A 25,541-nucleotide genomic window follows, 5' to 3' on the forward strand; every position below is an offset into this window, starting at 1 on the left:
TTTTTTTTGCTTGTTTTGTTGCGTTTTTATTTTGATTGTCATTTTGGTAAGTTTTTCTTCTTCTTATACAGCAATTTGTTAAATATGTATATGCTTCATACTCTTCTGTATGATTTTTGTATGCTGTATTTTGAAAACCCAATAAATATATATATATATTAAAAAAAAATGTAGCCAAGTCCAAAGGAGATCCTAAAACAGCTCCAATCTTCAAAGTTTTATGGTGGTTCATGCAAATCGTATTTTACAAATGTTTACACCTCTGATAATGTGTGCTACAGCTGGCTGCTGCTGCCACTGTTTGTGTTAGTAAATAACCCTAAAATTCTATGTGAATAAAGTGTGATGCATAACTAACTGCAGTGTAAAGATCTAAGTGATAGAGTCACATGAACCGCTTTGAAAGATTGGAAATTGGAGTCATTTAAGAACAGCAGCAGTTCACTTTGGTCTTGACAAACTTAAATTAACCGTCAAAATGAGACCTCGTTTCCTCAAAATGAGGTTGTTTAAAAAAACGATGTACAACAGATAAGACATTGTTTATACCTTTTCACAGAACCTTACTTTAAAATGTCCAAAATATTCCTTTATTGTTTGATGTTAGAAACCCATCCAACACAAATAACAGGAAACTCAAAGAACTACTTTCAGAGCTCTACATGATGCAGATCTGTCAAACATGTACAAGAAATCTCCACTGCTGCTTTTCATACTCGGCTGTTTATCAGACTTAATTAAACTGGTTTTGCTTTTAGACCCAGGTATAACTTTGGTTGAACACTCAAAAACCATGATCGGTGCCATTTTAGATCACACAAAGTTTCATTGGAGTGCTTCAAGAAACAATCAGTAAGTTTTATTGCAAATCCAGGACTGACCGTGACCCAGTTCAGTCTGGGCATATGTGCCAATGGCCCGGAAGGACTCTGCCAGAGGCAACCATTTCTTGGCCTGCTGAGGGTCACATTGGCTCAGCAGGGTTGGGATGAACATGCCGTAGTGCAGCCCAAATGCCTCGTGGTGGTTGCCTTTAGCCATACTGAGTGAAGGGAAGTTGAATTTCAGATTTGCTGTTCCTCAGACATCAGATAAATGTACCTTTTGATGAGCTACAAGGTTAAGGAGGACTTTAAAGACAATGAGATGTTATGGCTGATGTAATGGATGTCATACCAACATGGAAAAGATGTTCCACCGGTTACCAGCCCTACATTTATGTACTGTTCAGGAGGTAGAGCAAGACCCAAGAAGTACAAGCAGGTTTCAGCACAATAAGGATGACAAAACCAAACAACTAGGCCCTTAAAAGCTGCCCTCTTATTGCAGTGGCATTTATGTAAGGACCAAGATGGCATGGAGGTTGACGTCAACACGCCGCTGTTGAGCTGCCAAGCAGCCTGAGGAGATTTAGAGTGGGAGATGAGATGTTCGACATATTCTTTTGCAAAGTGCTCCACATTTGACCTATAAATCATGCCCCTTTTGTTCTGCGATGCCGGCCTCATTTAGAAAAGCCCAAATTGTTGCAGGACACTGACGGCTTAATTGGTGTTTTGTGAACAGCAGCTTGAAGAGTCTTTCTGGTTTCACCAGAAACATTTTAAGAAAAGGGGTTAAAAATAATAATGGCTAAAAGCCTAAACTTTTAAAGACTGAAAAATGAACCAAAAGCAGACATTATGATGACTGTGCCATTCTTTTATGTAAAGGTTTTTTTTTTAAATACTCTGCTCATTTAAGCAATTTTTAGAATTTTTTAATTTAACCTTTTATAAAATGCATAATTATGGAAACACCATTTATTTTCCCAATACTATATTCCTTTTTCATTCTTATCCAGACCTAGAAAATACTAAAAATAATTCCATACTTTTCAAGACTGTGTAAGAACCCTGTTTAGAAGAAACAGGTTTCCATGAGACAGCGACAGGGCTGAAAGGATTACAGAACAGGTGACTGAATCTATCGCTCTGGATGATGTTCCCATCCCTGTGGTGGGCGATGTAAGTTTTGTAGATCTGTTGGAGCCACATTAAGTCCTTTCCTCTCAACACAACACAACTTGCCACAACTCCACCTGAGCTATATAAAAATGTTTGCCCTCACCTAATTTTTTCTTTTTTCTTGTTGATAATAAAAACAACACTAGGAACCACAAAAACACATTTTTTTTTATTTTTTATGCTGTGTTGCGGTACTGAGGTGTCGAGCACATGATGGCATTGACTTTAATAATTTGAACGCACTTATGGTCAGTAATCTGCAAGTCTGTGCTGTAAAGTATGCTAAATCATCAAGTATCAGACTGAGTATCGGCCAATTTTTAATTATCAGACTGGAATCAGGGACAAAAAAATCTCAATCAGGACATCTTGACTAAAAACAGCTCCTCTAAAAGTTTACAATAGTTTTACAGATCCAAACACATTTTAGGTTAATAGAAAATTTATAATTAAGACATTTTTGTATCTTAGAGCTCAACAAACACCAGCTACACAGCAGATGTTCTTGAATTCTTGAAAGTACTTCCTGTTCCACAGCTCTGCAGGGTCCAGCTGGTGACATCTGCAGAACCTCTGGCACACTTCTAATCTCACCTGAACTTTGAGCTGAATCTGTTTGCTTCAAGGCAATGCATAATCCTGCAGGCTGCTCTCTGGGTGACAATTAACCCGCGTGCTTCTTCCGAAGTCCAATTCTTTCAGTTTTGTATAAGAACCTAAAATTTCTCAGTCTGTGAAAGTGTGGCGTTGTCAGAACTACAGGGACGGTGTGGGTCTTTTTTGCTCCTATGTTTTATCCTATATATATAAAATAAAATTCTAAAGTTGAGAAGATTAAATAATCATATCATTAACCACTTTCGTTTAATTAACTTCACATACAGAAGTTAAAATTGTAAAATTAGTATTTAATTACTGAAAAGTTCAGTCAGGGTAAAATGACATTTCAGTCCACAATCATAAACTCTGTCCACTTTGATCCTGTCAGAGGGCTTTAAATTTCTTTTTTTCATTTTATTTTATTTATAGTTCTTATATCTGAATGCACAAGGGTTTATCAACTTTAATTCTGTGGCTCATGTCAAATCATGAATGAATCCCTTCTGACTGCACATGGCCTGCTCTCCAACAGGTTTTGTGTTTGATATAATGAGTTGACTCTTCCAGGGCATACCTCTTGTAGAAGTAGATCTCCTCTGGGTCAGCAATGCCATACTCCCTGAGCTTCAGGATCATCTGGGCACTTTTTCGAACAGCCTGGTCATAGCGCTCACTGCGGGACAGGAAGTTTGGATCCTCCTCCCTGAAGTCTGGGTCGCTGAAAACCAGCGCCTCTAAAAGAAGACGGAGACGCCCAAACATTATCAAGGCAGCAACATTTCATCAGCTGTTCAACAGTGGAGAGGAAGAATCATATGAAGCTCTTATTTCTAGATAAAGCAGATCATTTTAAAGCTCTTTTTTCAATCAGTTATTGTATTCATGATGGTGCCCAGCATCCTTTATATTATTATACATCAGCCATTTGTTTAAGATAAATAATAATGTGAAAATAATTAGTCTGAGCATGTAGACGCCACCATCAGAGAAGTGACAAAATGATTCAAAGATGCTCAATGCAATGTCGTAAGACCTATAAAACAAATTTAATAAAGTACAGAACAAAATCTGCACAATTTTAATCTCATATTGATTGTTAATGTGTCCTTAAATAATAATAAAAAAAATTGGAAGCAAACTTTGTGAATAGCTGTCAGCTACCACTTGTGTTTGTTTACCTGTGGAAACAGCCGAAGTGACTGAATAAAGGTCAACATCGGCGCCGTCCATGTAAGGAAGTATTTTTAGTGCATTGGTACGTACTTATGCTCAGATTTGTTAAGTAAACTATGCAGAGATGTTTTTTTTAAAGGAACCTAAATTGAAAAATACTTGAAAATGCATTTCACTAGATTTTCCAAAAAAAAGAACATGTTCAGACGTGCTGCAAAATTCAGGTATTTCAGACTGAAATTTCCACCTAAATGTTTTCTCCGAGTTTCTACGCTTGTCTGATCCTGACATATTTGTTTACCTACACAACCTTTGTCTAACCTACTGTTGGTCAGTCATGTGACAGAAGCGTCCACTTGGTTTTTGGTGGATTCAGAAGAGTGTTTTGTTTACATTCAATGAGTACCCACATTTCAGAAGTGCATATCAGTATATTTAAAAACACTGCTGGAGTAAACACTTTCAAACTGCACTCTTTATTATAGTTCAGAATAACCATTTTTAAAATGTTTTATCTTATAATTTGGAATGAGTACCTTTAAGTTACAATATTGTTAAACAAAAATATTTTACTCTAATCTTGATACAGCTTGTACAAGTTTGATTTTATTTTGTGCTTAGCTTCACGTTTACTAGCCTGTAAGTTATCTCCAACATCAGTTTTTCAGTACTTATTTCTTCACTGAGCTTTTCAGCTTATATTTAAATTTTAAACCTGAAGCTTTTCTTATGACCTTCTTACATTTTAGTTTTGAAAGAACAACAGCTGTAAGGATGTCTGGTAAATATGACTAAGGCCGAATTTATCTACACGACATACCAAATCACTGTAATAAACAAAACTTGGTAATTATCACTTTAAATCTGTCTTATGAGAGTCTTTTTTCTAAAATAATATATAAAATGTACAATATTCCGGATCCCGGACTATAACCTGGTGGCCGCAGTGTTAATGTTAGGTAACAGCTGATAAAAGCATTGTTGCAGCTTCCTATTCTCAAAGCAGATGTGATCACTATCTTTACATTATTAACTGGCACAGTAACATCTGATAGAAGTGAAGACGACATTTTCTCTAAAACTCACCAATTTCTCGTCTTCTTTTGGTCTTCTCCGGGCCTCCGTTCAATATATTAGTTAGTTTATCTACATCAAATGAAGCGTTTTCACGCTCTCTCCTAATATCAGGATTCATGGCTCCTTAAACAGACCAAAAACAAAACGTATGCTGTGAAAAACAAACTAAACCAGAATGGTTTGGACAACTAAATAACCTCCTGTAACCTGACGGCTACCGTCCTCGGCGTCTTTCCTTACTGCGCAGCCGCAGAGAGGCGGGGCATAAGTCATGTGACGTTATCCCGGAAGTTTGCGGTCTTTAGCAAAACTTCAAACATTTAAATTAGTTTAGATTTATTTGCTTATTTAAGAAAATGATATATATGTATGTTAAAAATGTCAATACTTCCTCCAGTCGCAGAATTCCGTTTTCCATGGGAAATGAGCTCTGTGAAGGACGGGGAGTCGGTGAGGACATTTGGCAGGTGAGGAGGGACGAGTTTACACCTCACTGACTGGAAAACTTCTTTTGCAGCATATTTTTAAAAACAAATTGCAATTTATGACATAGGAACGTATAAACATTCAGATCAAAAGTAAACTGGTAAATATAAGCACATACATACATTTTTTAATTTAAAGTAGAATCAATTGACTTGTATGAGTTGTGTCGAAGGCGGGCGATAATGTTTTTGCGTGTGCGCGTATTTGTGTGTCTGTCTGCTACCAAAGTATTTCATGAATTAGTAGAGGGATTTCAATGAAACTTGCAGAAAGTAATCAGTGGCTGTACATCTACAACTTCTGGAGTCACCCCCAATTCAAGATGGCTGCCAAATTACCTTCATAACACAGAACATGCTATAACTAAGTAAATGTTTACAGATGTTGACCTAAGATTTGGTGTGGTAGTAGTTGAGACTAATCCCCAACACGTATTCTGAGCTCTCACAGATTGCACAAGCTCTTTGTGTATGTTTACCATTATCTACTTGGAGTCGACTCTATCTGCCTGTTAGCAAAATATTTCATGACCTACATCCCATTGGATGTACTCTACAGCTGATTAATTAATGGAGTCAGTCCAGTTCAAAATGGCTGCCACAGCTAATAAATATTAGCCAACACAGAAATGGCTATAACTCAGTCACTTTTATAGATATTTAGAAAACGTGGTGCAGTAGTAGCTAAGAGCCATGCTCAACACATCCTCTGCGTTTGACAATATCAGATGAAATTACAAATAATGTTATTTTTAAGGTTTCACCAAAATAGCTCCATCGTTTTAGAACACAAGATGCATTCCTTCAAGGAATTCTTGGCCTTTTATCAATCTTTCATTTGCTTTTGAAACAAAAGTAATTGCTGGTATGTATTTTGTATGGCTTTTGAATTTTTTTCTATTTACTTAAAAGCTTTTTGAAAGTGTTACTTTAAGTGATTGTACTAAAGACACGGAGGATATACATTTATTTAGATTATACCTCAAAAAAGTCTAAATGATTATAATACATACTCCAGGGTGAGTTTGATTAGATTTTACTAACCATTGTAACCTAATGTGTTGACGTTTTTAGACTTGTCAGCTATCAGCCAGAGGAGTCCAGGGCCACGCTGTCAGCTCAGCATGCTTCGAAAGAGCACCAAGTGTTTGTCAAGACTGTGTTTGTCGAGCCCTTTAACCCAATAATAGGAGCCCAATACTTAGTTCTGGGTGAAGCAGACATTTCTGAAGGTAAAAAAGAAAAGTTGATGATTTTGGTTTTAATTTAATGTAAGTAATGTAATAAAATTTACCTAAACTATATGTAAGAAAGCAGTTCGCACTCTTTACGTTAGTTGAGTGTTTTCTTTTAGGCAACTATCTGTTTGTTCACTTGGGATGGACTGATAATATTCATTAGGTCTGTTTTCTTTTTAACTCCTCAATAGGAATTAAACCTACAATACCAATGTTTGTTTAAGCTGAACTCTTCTGAATGAACTGACTTTCATTTAGAAAAAGTCACCCTCTGTTTCCCACTCATACCTGTTTTTCTCACAGAGCTTGGCGTGGTGATTCGTGCCCGTGTGTTCAACTGTGTTGATGGTGTAAACATTGCACTTCTGCAGAAAGCCATCAGTCACCAAAGGAGCTTCTTCAGGGAGAGGGAGAGCAAACGGAGCGATTCTGCACCACCTGCAGATTCAACCTGATCTAGGTCATCATCCACTTGGTTACCCGTGGGGTTTCTTATCTGTCATGGCCGCAGCGCTGCTGCTTCTTCGGCTGTTGTGTGCCCTTTCTTGCAAACCTCGAAACTTCTCTGCCCTTAAGTAAGAGTTGTTTTCAAACTGTGGAAGCCCAACGTTGATGTATTTCCACAGTATTAAACATTTATGTTCAGGATTTAGGGACGTATACATTGGTTTATGACTTAAACTTAACATGTTGTAAGACATTTAATAACACCTTTCATTCTGCTTTGTGTAACTTTGTCAGCTGATATCTTTCAAATTGCATGTCTAATCTTTATAATAAAAATAATAAAATCCATCTATCTGTAATCTTTTCCTGCTTTTTCCTTTCTGGTGCCTATCTCCAGCAGTCACTGTGTGAAAGGCGAGGGACACCCTGGGCACATGTCCATCACGGGGACACATAGAGACAAATGGAGACAAACAACCATTCACACTCTCACCAAGGGACAATGTAAGAGTTACCAATTAACCTAACATGCATGTTTTTGCTCTGTGGGATGAAACCAGAGTACCTGGAGAAGAACCACGCGTGCACGGGGAGACTGTGCACACTCCACCCAGAAAGACTGGGAGGCGAACCTGCGACCTCCTTGCTGTGAGGGGAGAGCTCTAACCACTGTACCACCATGCCGCGCTGATAAAATCCAATATCTATATTTATGTTTCACAATCTTTAAAAACTGAGTTTGTTTTATCAGCTAGCCAAAGAGTTTGTGTTTTTGTTTGTAAAAAGTAACAACAATTCCGTTCAATAATGACGCAGGAGTCCTATCTAGGGCACACTCCTCCGTTTTTATATAATATATATTTTTTAATAAAATATATTTATATATATTATTTACCAATATATAATATATTGGTATATTTTTAAATAAACCAGATGTGTGTGTGATGGTGTGTTTAATTATCGTGGTTCATGCTCATTGTTTCCTGTCTTGTATGTCATAGAAGTTGTGCTAAAGGTTTTGCCCTTCTTTGAACGAAGGCCTGCCAACAAGGACTTTCACTGTAGATTTTTATGTTGCTGTAAACGTTCTCAGAAAATCTCTTAGAGTTCCAGCTTCTCTAATACAGAAAGTTTCTGCTCATATTTCTGTTTTCTTTCTGTGATTTTACTTTTAGATCAGAGAGCAACAACGGTGTGTATAAATTGTGATTTTTTTAAAAGTCTTTACGTGTTTTAATGTGTTTTGTAGCCTAAAGGTGGTGAGAGTAACTCATGATGATGTTCATTCATGTATCCCTCAGACTGAATCAAGCACTCTTTTCATCATCTCTATTCATACGTTTGTGAATATTCTCTTACAGGAAGGATACAAACAGTGCTTATAAAGTTATAAAAGGAAACAGCTTTTCTTCTAACTGGGTGGAGTTGTGCTTCCTTTTGTCATATAGCATCAGTGTAGGAACATGAGATGTCTAAAATTGATGGTTGTTGTCAGACACATCCAGATGGTGTGTTTTTACTGGGGTATTAAGTTCTAATATGGTACTATTTGGTACTTTTTAAATGTTTGATGTAAATGTATAACATCCCAGAATCAAAAGTGAGGTGGGCCATTCTCTTCAATCATTATAATTTAAATTTATTGATATGTTTCTTCATAAGGTATCAAACAATATTGAGTTTAAAGTGAACAGCGAGTAATACAGAATCAAATCAATCCTGGCAATTAGCATTGCACCAAGTCCCATTACACCCAAACAAGACAACAAGAATAAGGATAAAACAGCACTGATACTCTGTTTTTAAATTAAATCACAAAAAGGAAATAAAAAGGAACAAACCTGCCCACATTAAACATGTCTGGTAAACAAATGCAACTCAGCAGCAGTTATTTTGGCTTGACAGAAAGCTTTGCAGTAGAAGACTTTTCATGAGTCAAACATGTATTTTGTAATTAATCAGTGACATCCATATTTGTTTTTTATTTTCATATCCATTTGTACATTTTTAGCACAATGCTTCACAGACCAGATAACGTCAAATCGTAAACATTTTTAGAATCGTGCAGAGTTGTACACCGAATTGCTGCCAGAATCTTTGGAGGAGGCGGGCAGCATGGGTAAGCCTGAATTTGGGTCCTTCTTACAGCGCTCCAGAGCTTGTTTGTAGCTGATCTTCTCCTTCGTGATCGGATCCACGATATCCTTGACATTGGCTGTCACACTTTGCAGCTCTCCAATCAATGTGTTGTCAATCATTTTGGACCCAATTGCATCCATGAGGCTCACTCTGCGACCAGTGTTGGGATCGACCAGCCCTCCCGTCACATGCTGGGCCTCCATGTAGCGTATCCCCGTGTCCTTTGGTATCCAGCTCTTCTGAATGGCTTCCCCCACAGACAGACGATCTTTAGTCACGGGGTCTTCAACTCCAGTGAAAGCCTTCTCTGCGTTGAGCAGCCGCTGGACTTGACTGTCATCAATGAGACCTCTCCTTGACGCCTTTTGAACTTTGCATTTCTCATTGCTGTTGATGTCAATGATGCCACCTGTTGCTGCCTGAGCCTCAAGAAGTTTTTGAGCAGTGGTGGGGTCGATGAGTTTGCGCATTGTAGCATTGCGTATTGTGTAGCAGGTGTCACCGTTTATATCCACTACTCCGGCAATTGGATATGTTTCAGTAACAGAAGAAATGTCTGTGAATGGTGAGTTTACTGATGTTGCAGACTTTGAGTTGATTGAAGTGAACTTGGGCTGCTTCTTTTTGTCACCGGCAACCAGAAGGGCGAACTCCGAGATGGGCAACTGGCCTTGTTTGTACTGTTTTAGATCATAATCTGTTAGCCTTCCTTCTTTCAGAGCATCTTTGATCGAGAACTGTTTCCCACTCTTGCGATCCTGCAGGAGAGATGTCTCTCCATCAGGTCCCATTGATGTTATCTCTTCCCAGTCACACTCTAGCTCCTGCAGATGAATGTATTGCTGACGATCAATGAGGCCTCCCATGTAGGCATCAAAAGGAGACATGTCTTTTCCTGTTTCTGGATCCAGAATTGTGATTTTGGTGGAGACATTGGTCTCTTTGGTTCTTGTCTCTACTTGATCTTCGTTCTGCAGGTACAGCAGAATTTCACGAATGGTGCTGTCTCGCTGATGGATCTCGTCTTTTTCTTCCAAGATCTGCCTCTCCAGCCGTTGAACATCGGACTCCATCTTAAGGCTCCTCTGTCTGTTCATCTGCGTCCTTTCAGTTATTAGTCGGCTCTGTGTCTGGTACGACAGACTGATGTCGTGCTTCTTCACTTCCAACGTTCTGAGTTCTCGAGTGAGATCGTCCTTCTCCCTCAGTAAGGCATCTCTTTTTGAAACAAAGGTTCTCTCGTCTCTCGAAGTGCTGCTTTGGGTACTCATCAAAAAGTTGATTTTGTCATTAAGGCGTCTAATTTCATCCTCCAAGTCTTGTCGAGCAAATTTATTCTGAGATACCTGCTCCCTCATACGATCTCTCTCGGCTTCGACGGCCTGGTCTTTCTCCACACGGACCACTTCTTTGTACACTGTTTTCTCACCAGACTTCTCTCTTTGCAGGATCTCAAGCTTTAGAGTGATAGTGCGGATGTCTCTCTGGATACGCAGGATATCACTGGTTTCCCTGTCCATGTCTGACCGCAGACCATTGGTCATTCTATCCAGTTTTGGGTCTCGCTCAACTTTCAGTACTTCCTCGACAACTATACACTCCTCGACTGGAGGTGGGGCGTTTTCCAGCTGTGTGATGCGCAGTCGAATCTCTCTGAGTTCGGACTCGGCTTGTATCCTCTTTTGGCGCTCGGCACTCTCTTCTATGATCCTCCGTTTCTCTTCCAGCTTGCTTCTTAATTGCTGTAACTCTAGCTCCAGCTGACGTCGCTTCAGAACTTCATCGTCTAGGTTCTTGCTGAGCTTGTCATGCTCCACCATTAGCCTTGGGTCCTTCTGTAAACGCACAACCTCCGTCACGACCACTTTCTCTTCTGGCTTCTGCCTTTCCAGGATGATGTATTTGTTCTGCAGGTCAAAAACCATCTCTTCAATGTTCCTCCGCAGCTGTGCCTCCTCTCGCACGTTCTTGCGCAAGCGGTCAGCTTCTTTCTCCAGTAGTGGATCAGGCTCATACTTGATTACGTCTCTGGTGACAACTTTGGTCTCTATCTTGGACTTTTCAGTCTTCAGCTCATCTCTCTGTCTTCGGAGCTGGATCACTTTGTCCTGGAGGGATTCGTACTGGTTGTATAAATAGTTCACTTGATCATTTAGCCTCCTAATCTCTCGTTCATTTTCAGGACTTCTTTCCTCTTTGACCACCTCTTGGAGAACTTCTTTCATTTCCACTTTGGGCTTCTCAGAACGAAGGATGTTCAGCTCAGAAGTGACCTGTGTGATCTCCCTCTCAAGATCAGAACGCTGTTTATTGGCGTTTTGTATTTCTTTGCGAATGCGCACTATCTCTACCTCTGTGTTTGGGTCTACCCGGTAGATCTCATTCACAATTTCCTTGATCTCAACTTTTGGCTTCCAGCCTTGAATGTGTCTGTAGCGGCTCTGCAGTTCCATCAGTTCTTTGGACAAAGTGTTGTTTTCAATCCTCTCCTCCTCCAGCGTTGTTCTGATCTTGCTTGACTCTGTGATGAGTTCAGGGTCTTGTTCAATCTTTTTCACCTCTTTAGTGATGATCTTAGGCTGGATGTTGGGTATCAGCCGCTCAAGTACGTTAATCTGGCTTCTTGTCTGGAAGATTTCATCATTAAGGAGCTTGCACTTGTTGCCTTCATCGGAAATTTCAGTCTCAAATGATCGCACAGCTTTCACCATCCCTGGATCCTGTTCCACTTTAACTACTTCCTTCTTAACTACCCTCTCTTTGATGGGTGGTCTCTTTTGCTGGAGAATTGTGACTTCTGTCTTCATGTTAATGAAATCCCCATCCCTCACTCGAACCTCATCTCTCATCCTCGTTATCTCATCTCTCATCTTAGCAGCCTCTATGTCCAGCTGGGGATCCTTTTCAAACTCTGTCACCTCTCTAGTCAGCAGCTTTGGGGGGGTGTTTGTGATGTTGTCCTCTAGAATGACAATTTTCTTATTTATCACTTCAACCTCTGTCCGGATGGTGGTCCTCTTTAGAATCTCTTCATCCAATTTGTCCTTTAGAGAAGCCAGATCACTTTCCAGCTTTGGATCTCGGTAATACTGCAGCACTTCTTTCTCCTCAACGCGCTCCACTCCTCTGCGACTCTTAAGTGAAATCATCCTGTCTTTGAAAGATCTGTAGTTTGCTAAGGTGTGAGCCGTCCTCTCCTTTTCATCTTCCAGTTCTTTGAGCAGACTCTCTGCCTTCATTGCACTCTTTTGCTGGTTTTCAAGTTGCACTTGTTGCTGCGCCACCACATTAACTTTCTCTTCATTCTGCAGCAGGAAAAGCAAATTATTCACATTTCCAATGAACTGTGGGATGATTTACTGTTTATCATTACTTTTACAATCAGTTATAGTAAAAAGAGTAGATGTTCTTAATTTGTGTTTTTTTTTTCTTACTTGTAAAAGTAAACTCTTGGCCAAGCTCATCTGTTTTTGGCGCTGAAGGCTTTCAGCTGTTGCTTCGGCATAACGGTTCGTCAGATTTCTTGCCTGTAATAAATGGTTCTCCAGTTAAACCTTTGTCTTTGAAGTCAGTTTAGAAATATATATCTTGAGCTGAAATGTCTGTATGTTACCTCTTTCTGAACAGAATCAGAGAGTGTGAGCATACGAGGCTTCTTTGGAACAGTCGCACCAGCATCCTCCAATGTACTGTTGTATTTGTTGACACTGGCATCGTACTCCTGCACAGATGAAAAGATTGAAGCTTCCTTCATTTCTTTATATAACCATAACATTAAAAAGCTCTTTCTACAACTTGTTGATTATATATATGTTTTGTCTCTGGTCATAAAATTATTTTTATTCTTACATTGAGTACATTCTGCAGGTCGTCAGCGAGGACAGTCACTCTGTTCACGTCGTCTTCCCTCCTCTTCAGGTCATCCACCACTCTCTGCAGTAAGTTAAACACTTCGTCATGGCACAATAACAGATTATCATGCATTTTTAAAATGAAATCAATAAACACACTGATAAAGGGTAGGTTTCTCCACATTGGGCTTACAGTTTATGTATAGACAGAACATTGTCTCACCTCTTGAGAGCTCAGTTTAGCAGAGATTTCAGACAGATCGTCATTGCAGTTGCTCTGATATGTCGGCAGGTTGTCCAGGAAGGAGTTCAGGTTCCTACATGTGCCTTGAAACTCCTGGTTCTTGGCTGATGCCTCTTTTAACATGCTTTCTCTGAAGAGGATATCATAAATTTAAGTTACCATAAAGTAATCGTCACTGCTGTCTTGGTTTTGGGCATTAGGGTGAAGTTCAGAGCGTGAGTCTCACCTCTCCTTCAGCTGGTTTTCAACACTTGCATAACGACTCTGCAGCTCTTTGACGTCCTTCCTCTGGCGCTGGATGTCAGGACAGTACTCCTGGTAGCCCTGCTCCAGCGAGCGGCACAGCTGCTCGGTCTTCTCCAGATCCTGACTCAGCTTCTTCATGTCAGTCTGAGCTGCTGCCACAGACTTCTTCTGAAGCTGAACACAACAAAGGAGACACTCGGGTCATAATGTATGAAAAGTTGAGTTTGTGTAGCAGACTACACTTCCGTTTTCCTTGTGTACCACCTCACCTGAATCTCCTCTAAACGGCCTTGAAGGGCATTCGGTAAATCTGGAATTGGACCATCGTCGCTGAGGTCTCGCTCAAATCCAGAGACAAGACCGTCCACCTTGTTAATCTGACTCTCCAGGTTGAGAGACGCATTCGCCCTGAGGGGATAAACAGATTGAGATTAATATATAAAATGGTTTATCGGGATTACCTAATGAAGTTGCAGAGCCAGACTAAAACAGACACATAAATATAAAAAATAATATGACAAATTTTTTACGTTTTTAATATAAAATATTTAGGAAAAAGTTAAAATTTCTATTTTAAAACAAATTCAAACAGTTCTACAAATTACTCTTTACATCTTGGTTCAAGACAAAAAACAAAAAAACCCCAATTTAGATTAAGTTTGATTAACTAAATCAAATCAATTTAGTGTAAACAAATTTAACAAGTTGAATTACAAATTTAACCTTGTAAGTTGTAACTTAAATTAAACTTGTAATTACATGGTGCACATCTTTAATTGATTGAGCGATCATAACTTAAAATTAAACAAATTAATCTAAACTTGACTGAATCAAATTTTCTTTATAAAGCACTTTTCATAGATAAAGTTTTTTACGGCAGATAAAACAAACAACAACAACAAACACGCTCTTTAATTTAAAACATGTTGTAAAAGATTTAAACAATGCTGACTGTATTATGAAGACAATGAAGGGCTGAGAAAAGAAAATTTCATTAATGAGGTAGATATTAACATTATAAATATGATAAAACATTTTACCTAGACACACATCAGTACATTCGTTATACCTATAATCAGTATATCATATGCTGTGAGTCTTAAATTCCAAAAACAATACTTTAAAATCTCTAATATTTAAAAACAACAATAAAGAAACAGACTTACTTGTTCTTGTAGAGATCAGCAAGAGCAGCGAGGTTGTCAAACTTGTTGTTGGCATTGTTGAGTTTGAGTGGCAGTCCGGAGGAGGTACCGCTGGGGTCTTTGGACAGGTTGGCCTGGGCTGCCTGCTTCTGCTGCTCCAGAGCCTTCAGTGACCTCGCAGCTTGCTGTGATATGAAAATCCATCAAAAATCAGATATATAAAGAGGACATATGTTGTGTCATAAGTAGTTTATAATCAGCACAGGAGGAAAATTACTGCCCATCACAGACTTAAACATTAGTTTTAGGTGTTTTTACAAGTGTCAGCCAATAACAGTATGCTGTAGAATGAGTATTAGGACAAGCATTACATAAAACCACATGTCAGATGGTGTTTTGATTCATTTTGTATTTATTTTGAACCTTAAGACGGACGGAGAAACCGTCTGCACAGATGGTTTTAACAGCACCAGTTGGTGCTCAGATAAACTGCGTGCTCTCTGTTTCTTCTCCTCACCTCCTGCTCCTGCAGCCTCTTGGCCAGATCTCCGGCCGGATCAGTGCGGCTCAGTGGGGCCCGCAGGCGGCTCAGCATGCTGTCCTCAGCTCTGGCCAGGTCGTTGTCCAGCTGGTTCAGCTGCTGGGCCAGGGCCTCGGCTTTAGGGTCCAGGGAAGAAGAAACTGGAGCTGGATGAAGAACATATAGAGGTTAATACTCTGATGCATCTGACTGGGGTTTGAAATGCAGCTGTGCAACTTGTGGCAACTATTGCTTTTAAAGCCAGTGACTGTATTTGACTGAGGATTTAAATTAGAGATAACAACCTGACCGCTGAGCTCTGGAAACATCTGATTTATGATTCTTCAGAGATGCTGCCAGAGTCGATCTTCTCTTCTTGATGGCTGACAGTTCACTCCCCAAACTAAGAGATTGAAAGCACAGAAATCAAACCTATACTTGCACTGTAGATTTTAGATGAATGATAATGTAGCGTGTTGTTGTTACTCACAGGTCCACTTTATCAATGGCATCCGGGTCAGGAGGTGGAATCTGGAAGCAAACCGCTGGGAGGGTTTTAGTTACTCCATCAGCGGACATAACATCCCAGTTCTGATTGTCATAGTTTGATATCAGGGTGCATTTTTCCCCTCTTGCCACAGAAGCCTAAACAAGAACAGTGGACAATTAAAGTTAAACTCCTAGAAAACTATTGGTTTAAAAAAAAAAATGAGGAAAAACATCATTTTTTTGTTCTTTTAAAAAATGCTTTTTTACCCTGTCAGTTTCCCAGTCACACAGGGACTCGGCTGTGACGGGTCTGTTGGAGGTGACGCGACGCAGTTTCAGAGGAGCGATGGTGGTGCTCCTTCTCCTCAGGTCGGCCAGCAGCTGTTCACTGTTCTCTACTGTCTTCTCCTCCCCCTGGATCCAAACAGAACCACAGAGAATTAAACCTTAAAAACAGGCATCTCATAGCTGCACGGAGCTAAAGAACACAGAAATATCCGAATGTCTCCAAACAGTTTTATATAAAACTGAAAAGAGTTGGGAATTTTTCTCAAAGAGGAGTGCCACAAGTTCCTAAAGCACGTCCTCTCTTTTAATGCTTACGGTAGACCTGCAAGTGTTTGTTCATTTGCTGCTTCTTCAGTGAAGCAGAGGTAACACACCTAGTCCTCCTTCTGTTGTCTGTACACAGAAGATGAGTGAAACTTTACAGCTGAGTTCACTTTGAGCCCTCCCAGCAAATTAACAGGATAAAATTTCAAGGAAAGCACTGACCCTTGAAGCTACCTCTGATATTTCATTTTTTTCATAGTCTGATTTGTTTTCATATTTGTACAACTAAAAATCTTAACATATCTCCTCACACACATCTATCTATCTATCTATCTATCTATCTATCTATCTATCTATCTATCTATCTATCTATCTATCTATCTATCTATCTATCTATCTATCTATCTATCTATGGGTCCTAGGCCATTTGGAAAGTCCACCCTTGAGTTTTATTTTGGTTTCTGAGTGAGTGATGGTCTGTATGTGCGAAACAGGCCACTACATTATTGTTTGTCAAAAGCTCCATATTTTGAATCCACACGGTGACACAAGGGCGACACAGTGGTTCTCACAGCAAGAAGGTCACAGGTTTGCCCCCCGGCCTTTGTGTGAGAAGTTTACATGTTCTCCCTGTGCATGTATTGGTTTACTCTGGGTACTCCAGTTTCCTCCCACAAACAAAAAAAAAAAACCAACAAAAAAACCCTGCATGTTAGGTTTCTTGGTGACTCTAAATTGTTCCCAGGTGAGAGTCCCTGTTGGTCCTTTTCCATTGGCTCAACTCGGTTCTGCTCTGGTCAACCTGGCACAGGTTCAGAGTCTTTCCATTGGGTGGTCTCGACCACTTATAGCGCTCTTCATGGAACCTCCTCGACCGAGGTTCCAAGTGAGCTGAGCAGAGCTGAAGATTTAACCTCAGCGGACTGCAGGCCATCATGAGAGTGTCTCTTTCACAAGAAACCTACCATTTATAAAAACCCACAGAACCACAGCAATTGTTTTTGTTATTTACTTTTTAAAAAAATATATGATATATTAAATGAAATGACAAAAAGCCAGCACCATGGTACTATGAGGCGGTACCATGGTGAGGGTGGGAAAGTGGCCTCGACTGGGGCTGGCATTTTTTGAAACCCCGGCTGAGAATGGTGACTGTTTTGGGACTTTATTTCACTTGTTTACCAGTTGGTGGTAAGTTTCAGGCAGCTGCGTTACAACGACCTGCCCACATCAGTTAAATAGAAAACTACAGTGAGTATGTAGAACTGAGTCAGGTTGAAACAGGGCAAAGTGAGCTGTTCAAAGAATGGACAATGGGAAAACGTCTGTATCCCAGTGATGGACTTGCAACCTGTCCAGGGTGTCCCCCGCCCCCGTCTCTCACACAATGACTGTTGGAGATAGGCACCAGCTCCCCCCGTGGCCCGGAAAGGAAAAAGCAGGTAAAGAAAATGGATAAATGGACAGTTACACTCATTTTCTTTTCTTTTTTTTAAATTCCTGCTTTGGAAAGCATTTTTAAAAATATCTGTTTTCATCACCAAACCGTCTGGTAGCGTGTAGACAGGAGGCACCGACACAGAAGAACATCTTTGTTTAAAAATACCCAGTGTAGCGTGGACAGGGCATGAATCTTAGGTGGTTTAAATTGTATTTTTTATTGTAAACCATTTATTGTTTAGACGCTTTGAAAGCACCTGAATAAATATGACAAATGAAATATAAATGTTTTTTTTGTTGTTGCATCAAACGTTTTTTTTTTGTTTTTTTTTATTTTTTTTATTCCTGTTTCTTCCCAACCTTCACTCCTGTCCTTCCCATCCTCTTACCTCGAGCTGCAGCAGAGTCTCTAAGTTGCTCTTGTTGTCGGCAGACTTTGGGGTCACGGTGTTGTTCAGTTGGGTCAGTGTATCTGAAAGCTTCTGAGTGTCCAGTTGGTACTGAAAAACGGTACAAAGCATTTAAAACCTTTTTGTTTTTGTTTTATGGAGGAAACCTGATCATGTTGGGGTATCAACAGTCTCTGCTCACCTTCTCGAATTCCTCTATGTTGTCCAGATGTGTCTCCTTACAGATGCACAAATTGAGGAAGTCCTGCCACTCGCTTCTGACGGCGTCTCTTTGGGCCTTAAGGTGAACCATAAAGAGTTAATAAATCAATTATTATTAATTATTTCTGGTTTGGGGGCCGGTGAAGTGTTTGAACACCGAGTTACCTGGATTGTGTCGCTGGCGGGGTGCTTCAGCTCGATGAGCCGGTCCCCTTCATCCTGGAGTCGGTTAATCTCGCTCTCGTGGGACAAAAGACTGTTGTTCTTGAAATTCTGTTTGGGAATAAATCAAAGGTTTACCGTGTTTGATCATCACAATTACAGAACAAATATCTTTACCCGCCACACCTTTTTGTTACCAAAAGGAATTTTCCACTGCTTCAGACCACATTATTTTCAAATAAAACATAGACGTAACAAGGTTGAGTCAAGTCCTCCCGCCCAGAGGACCTGGACCTTGTTAGATTTATCTACCTGGATTATTGAGCATGCATCAGGACATTATAGACTTACTTACTTAACTCTAACTACTTAACTTTGTGTAGTTGTAACTGAGAGTCATCCTCAACACATACCCTGAGAGCTAACTGATTGTGCATAACGTTGTTGACAAGGTTTGACCAAAATGTTTATAATTCTGTGCCTTCTCATTTTAGTTTAAAACTCTGGCTTGAAAGGCGGCAGGCAATATGCATTCCTTCAAGAAATGCTAGGCCTTGACATCATGAAGTGTTTACAAACTGAATAACCCATTTATAAAACATTAATAAAGGTGCCCTTATTGTAAAGTGGTTCTGTTCTGTTTAATGGGACCTCCGTTCTGACCTCATACTGCCTGCGAACATCAGGCGGGTCCACCATGTTGTCGCTCCAGTCCTGCTTCTTGATCTTATCCTGTTCCTCTTTCAGGAAGACCAGCTCTTTGTTGCAGCCCTGCATGTATTCATACAAGCTGTTCAGGTAGTGGCGACGCCACTTTGAGTTGTCCTAAAGGAGGGGAGGGAATAAAACATGAGAAGTTCTGACAGTGAAAGACAATTTAGGTCAAAACTAAGCAGTATTTTTCTTATTAATAACGAAAAAGAAAAAGACAAAATAACTTCATTTATGGAAACATTTAAAATGCAAAAAAATAAAAAAACACCAACATAAATTTAAACCTAAACCTTTAGACTTATTGAGTAAGGTACACAAATAAGTGTTTTGTTTACATTGAGTGCGTACCCGCATTTCAGAATTCCAAAGCAATATATCTGGGAAACTACCGGAGTAAACTCTATCAGACTTCACCATTTGATATAGTTCAGAAGAACCTTTTTTCAATGTTTGATTTAATAGTTGTCAATGAGTGCCTTTAAACTGAAACTGAAATGAACAAACCAACTTACCACCAGGTTATTGTACTGTTTCTTCAAGGTCAAATATTTGTCCTGAAAAACAAAGCAGCAACACATAAAATTAGCAAGTGAGACCTAAAAAACCCCCAGCTTTAATAACAAAACATGGAGCAGGAATCTGAGTCAGCAGTGAAAACAGCAGAACGTGTCTACCTTCATATGACAGGAAACTTTTACACAGAAATACTCGTCACACAAGGAGAGCAGCACCGCTATTCTTAAAGACGTGTCAGTGAATCTTGTTTGAACTCCTCAGAAACAGGTTTTCAGTCGGACTGAAGAGTGCGTAGAGACCTTTGGATATTTTCTGAGTGTGGGTTCACCTTGGTGCCTGCAGAGCTGACGCAGAGCTGCGGGCTGTAGGACTCCAGCTCTTTGTGCAGCAGGTTGTGAACTGCAATCTGCTTCTTCAGGTCGTCCATGCTGGGGCCAAACTCCTCCGTGCTCAGGTCTTTCTGTGAGCACAGACAGCAGAGGGGCTCAGTTAATGAGTGGAACTGGTAAAAGGCTGGTTGACGAGTGGGTAAAGAACAGGCACAGGGCAGTAAACGCGTCATCTATTTGGGATGAAGGGATTGTACTCACTTGTTTCTCATTGAACACAGGCGCCCAGTCGATTCTGGGCATCAGCTGCACGTCATCGATCTGCTCGTAGATGTCTCTGTAGACGACGCAGTCCTTCAGCCAGCGCTCGTGGAGGAGTATGACACTACAGCACAGAAAAGAAAAGAACTTTGGTTGGTATTTATATATAAAATAAAGGTTAAAAGAAACTTGAAACTGATCTCATTTGTCTACTACTTGTGCTTTTTGTCTTTTGTTTTAATTCTCGATATTAACTTTGAATTCTTTAGAAACATCTGCGGAGGAGACACCCTCACTTCTCTTCACTCTGTTTTCCATCTACTCACTCGCTCTCGATCTCTTTGGCTTGTGGGTGGCTGAGCTTCTTGGCTTTGTCCAGATCCAGGAAGAGATCCTTCAGGAGCTCCTCCGCCTCGCCCAGTTTAACTTTGATCTCGTCTTGATGCTCAAAGGGCTGCTCCTTCTTTTCGTTTTCATAGTCCTGGTGGGAGCAGACAGCAGGTGAGCTGATGGTTTGCTCATAGGGGAGATAAAGAGGATGTTATGCCTGTTTGTTCTTACCACAGCCAGCAGCTCTTCGGACCGGAGGACGTCTTTTTCCACCGTGTCGGCATTCTTTTGCATCTGAGCAATCAGCTGTGCCAAGCTGCTCGCCTGAGACCTGCAAGAAAGGAAATCACAAGCTCAGCCAAGACCAGGATTCAGAACTAGTCCAGGATTCAAAGGTTTAAGACATCTGTGTTTGAGCTTTGTTCTTTTTTATCTTAAAAAATAGACTTCTTCTTTCAGCTGCTCCCTTTAAGGGTCATCTGCTTCCCCTTATCCCAGCATCCTCCTCTGTCCCACCAACCTTTTGCATCACTAATTCCATGAACTATGTCTTTTCCTCCTCCCTGATAGCTCCATATTCAACACCCTTTGTCCAGTATATCCACTGTCCTTCTTCTATGCATGTCCAAACTGCTCACTTTGAGCTGTCCACCTCTCTGGGCTCTCTTCCACCTGCTCCCTATCCTCACTACAGATCGCAGTGTCGTCTGCAAACATAACAGTCCACGAAGGCTTCTGAATGCCTGTCCATCACCATTACAAACAAGAAAAAACTCCAAACTAGTATTTCTAAAATAAAAATACTTCAAATGCGTGCATATTCGTAAGCAAACTTCCCATCAGCAGCTTTACATATGAGGCAAAGACAATGATGATGAGGAGTTACAGATCACCTCTGCCCTGAAGCAGTTCAGGTTCAGTCAGTCTACCTGTTTATCAGGATCAGACTGTTAACCCGACAGGGATGGGATGGAATCAGGGCGAGGATGTTTCTGAGCTACGCCCAAGATGTTTCTCACATTTCACCTGCTGATCGTTGGTCAATCTCCCTCTGACAGCTGCCACCGCCTTTTGGCTTCAAACTGCTTCATCTTTAAATGATCTCTGCGAGACCAGAAAACTAAAACTGTACTGTTCACAAACACAGAGATGAGATTATAATGAAGGAACATTACAGAGTTTTCAATTCTTCAGCCGGTTCAGAAAAACATCTCATATAAAACATCCCAAATGATTTACTGGGTAGAAATCAGGACTCAAGGTGACGCAACATCTCTATCTTTGCCAGGACGCTGACACTTGATTGGTAATATGCGCAAACATGGACACATTGTTGTAAAAATCTAGTTTCTAAACATTAATTACCCCGGAGGTAACCCTAAGCCTTAATTCATTTAGAGTTCCTTCAATAATATCCCTCCCAAACATGTTTATAATATGTAGCACATACCTCCAAATATCTTTCACCATCCTAATGACTCAACATCAATCACAAATATCATACAAAAAAATCATCTAAAATGTGTTGTTTTTGCATTTCTTTTAAGGTTTGAATCTAAAAAACAACCGGAAGAAGAATCAACAAATGCAGCTCGTGTAAAAGAGATGTCACGCGAGAGGAAGATTACTGTAGGTTTTGCTTCGGCAGTCAAGCTGTAACAAGATGTCTGTAAAAATATGATGTTTACATATGAAAATACAAAATAAACTAAGAAATGAGCAGGTTTAACTGGAAAATGCAGACGTGGACTGAACACCTGACCACAATGTAACAATCCCACCAAAACGATTAAACACATGGGAACAAGTGGGAGTAAAAGTTGATCAATGCTGCAGCTCTTCTTTGACGATGAGTCGCACTGAGCTGGTTGGTCCTGCTCACTCAGCAGGATGGGGGAGAATCAACACAACGTATCAACCCTCCAGACCACTCAGGTCTTCTGGTTCTGGTCTACTTTGTATCCCCAGAACCAGAACCAAACATGGAGAAGCAGCTTTCAGTTTCTATGCACCATCAATCTGGAACAAACTCCCGGAAAACTGCAAAACAGCCGAAACACTAAATTCCTTTAAATCAAGGCTGAAAGAGCTGCCTTTGATTCGTAGTCCACAAACAAATTCAGGTGTAAAGCTGCTCTGAACAAAATATCTTATTACATATTGACCATCTCCTTATGATTATCAAGTGTATCTGCTCAATGATTTTTATGATTTTTTTTGGATGATTGTAATGATGTTTTTGATGACTGTAATGTAATTCTATTGATGTTTTTATGTTGTAAAGCACTTTGAATGCCTTGCTGCTGAAATGTGCTATACAAATAAATTTTTACTTACTTACTTACATCCATCTCTTCTCTACCATCCAGTCCAATAATCTAATCACCTCACTGTAAATTAAAGTGTTTGATCATAGATTTGACTCTTTGGCTTTTCTAATGTTTATGTTGGGATTTAAAAGTACTTTTTCTTTCAATTCTGGCAGAATTTACTGGTTTTTCATCACATTAACAAATAAATTGTTTGCTCTAATTTATGTACTCTAGATCTTCATGTCAGAAGCTTCAGTTTTTGTTTAGTATGACTTTTTCGGGTTTAGTTGTAAAATTTGTTGAAATGTTCTGTATGTTGGGTCTAGCTGAATAATTTTACTCTCTCATCTCTCCGTTTGATTGGACGAGCGGCTGAGGGACAGGTCCCACCCTCACACATCTCTGTATGCAGTGTGTGTGTGTGTGTGAGGGCTTTTCTTGTGTCAGCAGTGTGTGTGTGCCTTTTCTCATGAGGAGGTGCACAGCGAGTGTTTTCCAGCAACAGACTGTAAGATCTCAGGCTGTGTAGAAAACCGCAGGAACATGGTTGAATTCTTTGAATATTTGGTTCCAGGTTTTGCAGCAGACTACAGGTCAACATTGTAGGTCAACAACAAGCTGAAAATTGCTCAACATTTCTCTTACAATTGTAAGATGAAACTATGTGAAACTCTATGAAACTATGACAAATTTCACTTCCCAAGCGGGATAACTGGACGTGTCACATAGCTGAGCAGGGCTGGGCTGCATTTCTTTAGCTGGAGAAGCTGCAAGATCAGAAAAACTTGTAACGCCAACACTCCCTGACTTAATTGAGCTCAGGTCTTATACTTCAAGCTGGGTTTCGGGGTGAAGAAAGAAAAATGCATGTTTCCTCTGGTACATTTCACAAAATGTCTTCTAAAGCCAGGTGCCTTTTTGGCTGAATCACTGCATTAACCAGCGATGCTAACACACACACCCACACACACCTGAAGCCTTGAGAGCAAATTTGGTTCAGTCTTTCCAGACATTTCCACCTGAACCTTCACTAATACCTGCTTACTCTTTACAGTAACCTTTGCTGGAGTCTTTGTACCAGAACGTAGCTGTTTATGTTGAAAAGAGTCTCGTGAGTGAGGAAGCATAAACACTGAATCAGAATGAGTTCAACCATTCGCACAAAACTTGTAATTTCCAGTTATTGTTAATGCTTTGAAAGTGACACTGGATGTGGTTAAACAGTGAATATAGATATATCTGTCATTTAAACTGAAGCTAAAACGACTGAATAATCATAGTCGGATTTAATGATTTGATGAGTGACAAAAAATAAAGAATTCCTGGTCTCAGGTTGATTGAAAAAAAAAAAAAAAAAATATATATATATATATATATATATATATATATATATATATGAACGCAATGATTTAAACTTAACTTAATGATTTTTCCCACAGATCTGACTCGACAATGATTCAATTAGGGGACAATGGAAACTATGATGAACGGTTGGAAAACCAACGCCCACATTAAAAAAAAGGAGCAGCTGATTAGTTACAGAGAGCCCAGCCCTGATCCCATTGCAGCACACTGACAACAACTGCAGGACAGAAGGAAGGTGAAACGGCAGGCCGCCTGCTGCCCGACTGAAATCATGTCAGTGAGGACCCGTCTGATGGGAACAAGAGGGGGAACTTGGTGCATATCAGTGAAAATCCTCACGATCACAACAGATAACTCCCCAACAGAAACATGAGGAACTACTTTCCAGAACTCAGATAAAAAAAATAATAATAATAACATCAGAGTGAAAGTATTTCTTTCTTATCACTGCCTCAGATAGTATCAGTGACAAAGTTATGGAGTCTGAAGATTCACACATTAGTCATGGACAAAAAGAGTGAACTCTAATGAATATTTATACCAATATTTCAGCGTTTTAGGACAGAACCCCCCCACATGAACAGGATTGTTTAAAATTCTATTATATTCATTCAAAGAAATCCCTCTGCCATCACTGCCAAATTGGTGCAACTATCCGAAACTTTCTGAGATATATATGTCTATATTTTAAGCACCTGCCAAGCCTGAAACACATAAAGCTACAAATACCTGACAAACTCAAGTTTTCCAAACTACACCAGAGCTCAGGTGAGCGTTCCCCTTCCCAGAGGAGTAACTCTGACAGTGAAGTCAGGGAAGCCTTTTCCCTCAGCTGACATTCCTGAAAGCCTCCTTGTTCTAATGTAACAGAGACAAAGAGGCCAGCAGCACACTCAGGAAACATGACACAGCTCTTGGCTCAGGAAAACGCACACATAGGCGACGTTTCTGCTCATAGTCAGAAAATACAGGAAAATTGAAAAAAAAAACCCTCACTTGCTGAGCTTGCTCGAGCTCTTCTGCGCATCCTTTTTCTTGAACATCTTGGAGGAGGTCAAGCAGAGAAAAACTCCCTCTCAGTCTCTCTCCTTCTTCGGCTCTGTCTTCCTCACCTTGTTGCTCCCGCTGTGTGTCTTTGGTTCCTCTCACACACAATAAAACGCACACTCAGGCCAGCACACAGAGCTTTACACAGGTGGCTCCTCCCAGGCAGGTTGGCAGGTGTGTTGACGCCCAGACATCCACCTTGTAGAGACCAGACTGACCTGTTCTCCAAGCTCTTCCTTCCG

The 25,541-nt window shown here is 40.2% G+C and overlaps 3 protein-coding genes across 7 annotated transcripts in view; 1 reads left to right on the plus strand and 2 right to left on the minus strand.

Moving 5' to 3' along the window:
- Positions 1–5,093, minus strand: part of acox1 (acyl-CoA oxidase 1, palmitoyl) — a 36,063-nt gene extending 30,970 nt beyond the window's left edge. Inside the window, exons 1-3 of one of the 2 annotated variants that reach the window (XM_017437760.3) lie at positions 4,866–5,093; positions 3,181–3,340; positions 882–1,042 (exon numbers count right to left, since the gene is read on the minus strand). In XM_017437760.3, the coding sequence (XP_017293249.1) occupies positions 882–1,042; positions 3,181–3,340; positions 4,866–4,974 (430 nt within the window). In that variant the 5' untranslated portion in view covers positions 4,975–5,093. The remainder of the gene's footprint in view (positions 1–881; positions 1,043–3,180; positions 3,341–4,865) is intronic. The other variant, XM_017437759.3, reaches the window with a different exon arrangement.
- Positions 5,094–5,111: 18 nt separating this feature from the next.
- On the plus strand, positions 5,112–8,431 carry ten1 (TEN1 subunit of CST complex). Of its 4 annotated transcripts, none has more exons than XM_037974786.1 (4): positions 5,112–5,323; positions 6,416–6,573; positions 6,883–7,039; positions 7,424–8,431. In XM_037974786.1, exons 1-3 carry the CDS (start codon positions 5,226–5,228, stop codon positions 7,032–7,034), a joined length of 408 nt encoding a protein of 135 aa, XP_037830714.1. In that variant the 5' UTR covers positions 5,112–5,225; the 3' UTR covers positions 7,035–7,039; positions 7,424–8,431. The 4 variants fall into 4 exon arrangements, 3 of the variants coding, with proteins under 3 accessions (XP_037830714.1, XP_037830715.1, XP_017293250.1); XM_037974787.1 differs by having other exon boundaries at positions 7,427–8,431; XR_001809162.3 differs by having other exon boundaries at positions 5,113–5,323; positions 6,883–7,154; positions 7,424–8,428.
- Positions 8,432–8,644: 213 nt separating this feature from the next.
- Positions 8,645–25,412, minus strand: evpla (envoplakin a). Its single transcript, XM_017437763.3, has 22 exons — positions 25,249–25,412; positions 20,807–20,906; positions 20,572–20,726; positions 20,246–20,369; positions 19,984–20,115; positions 19,652–19,693; positions 19,089–19,250; positions 18,429–18,536; positions 18,244–18,339; positions 18,042–18,152; positions 15,928–16,074; positions 15,662–15,816; positions 15,477–15,574; positions 15,169–15,338; positions 14,673–14,836; positions 13,776–13,914; positions 13,487–13,680; positions 13,240–13,390; positions 13,015–13,098; positions 12,779–12,886; positions 12,600–12,692; positions 8,645–12,470 (listed from the first exon to the last, which is right to left on the minus strand). Exons 1-22 carry the CDS (start codon positions 25,293–25,295, stop codon positions 9,081–9,083), a joined length of 5,970 nt encoding a protein of 1,989 aa, XP_017293252.1. The 5' UTR covers positions 25,296–25,412; the 3' UTR covers positions 8,645–9,080.
- Positions 25,413–25,541: the final 129 nt, after the last annotated feature.

Source organism: Kryptolebias marmoratus, linkage group LG3 (assembly GCF_001649575.2).
Source record: "Kryptolebias marmoratus isolate JLee-2015 linkage group LG3, ASM164957v2, whole genome shotgun sequence".
Lineage (NCBI taxonomy): Eukaryota > Metazoa > Chordata > Actinopteri > Cyprinodontiformes > Rivulidae > Kryptolebias > Kryptolebias marmoratus.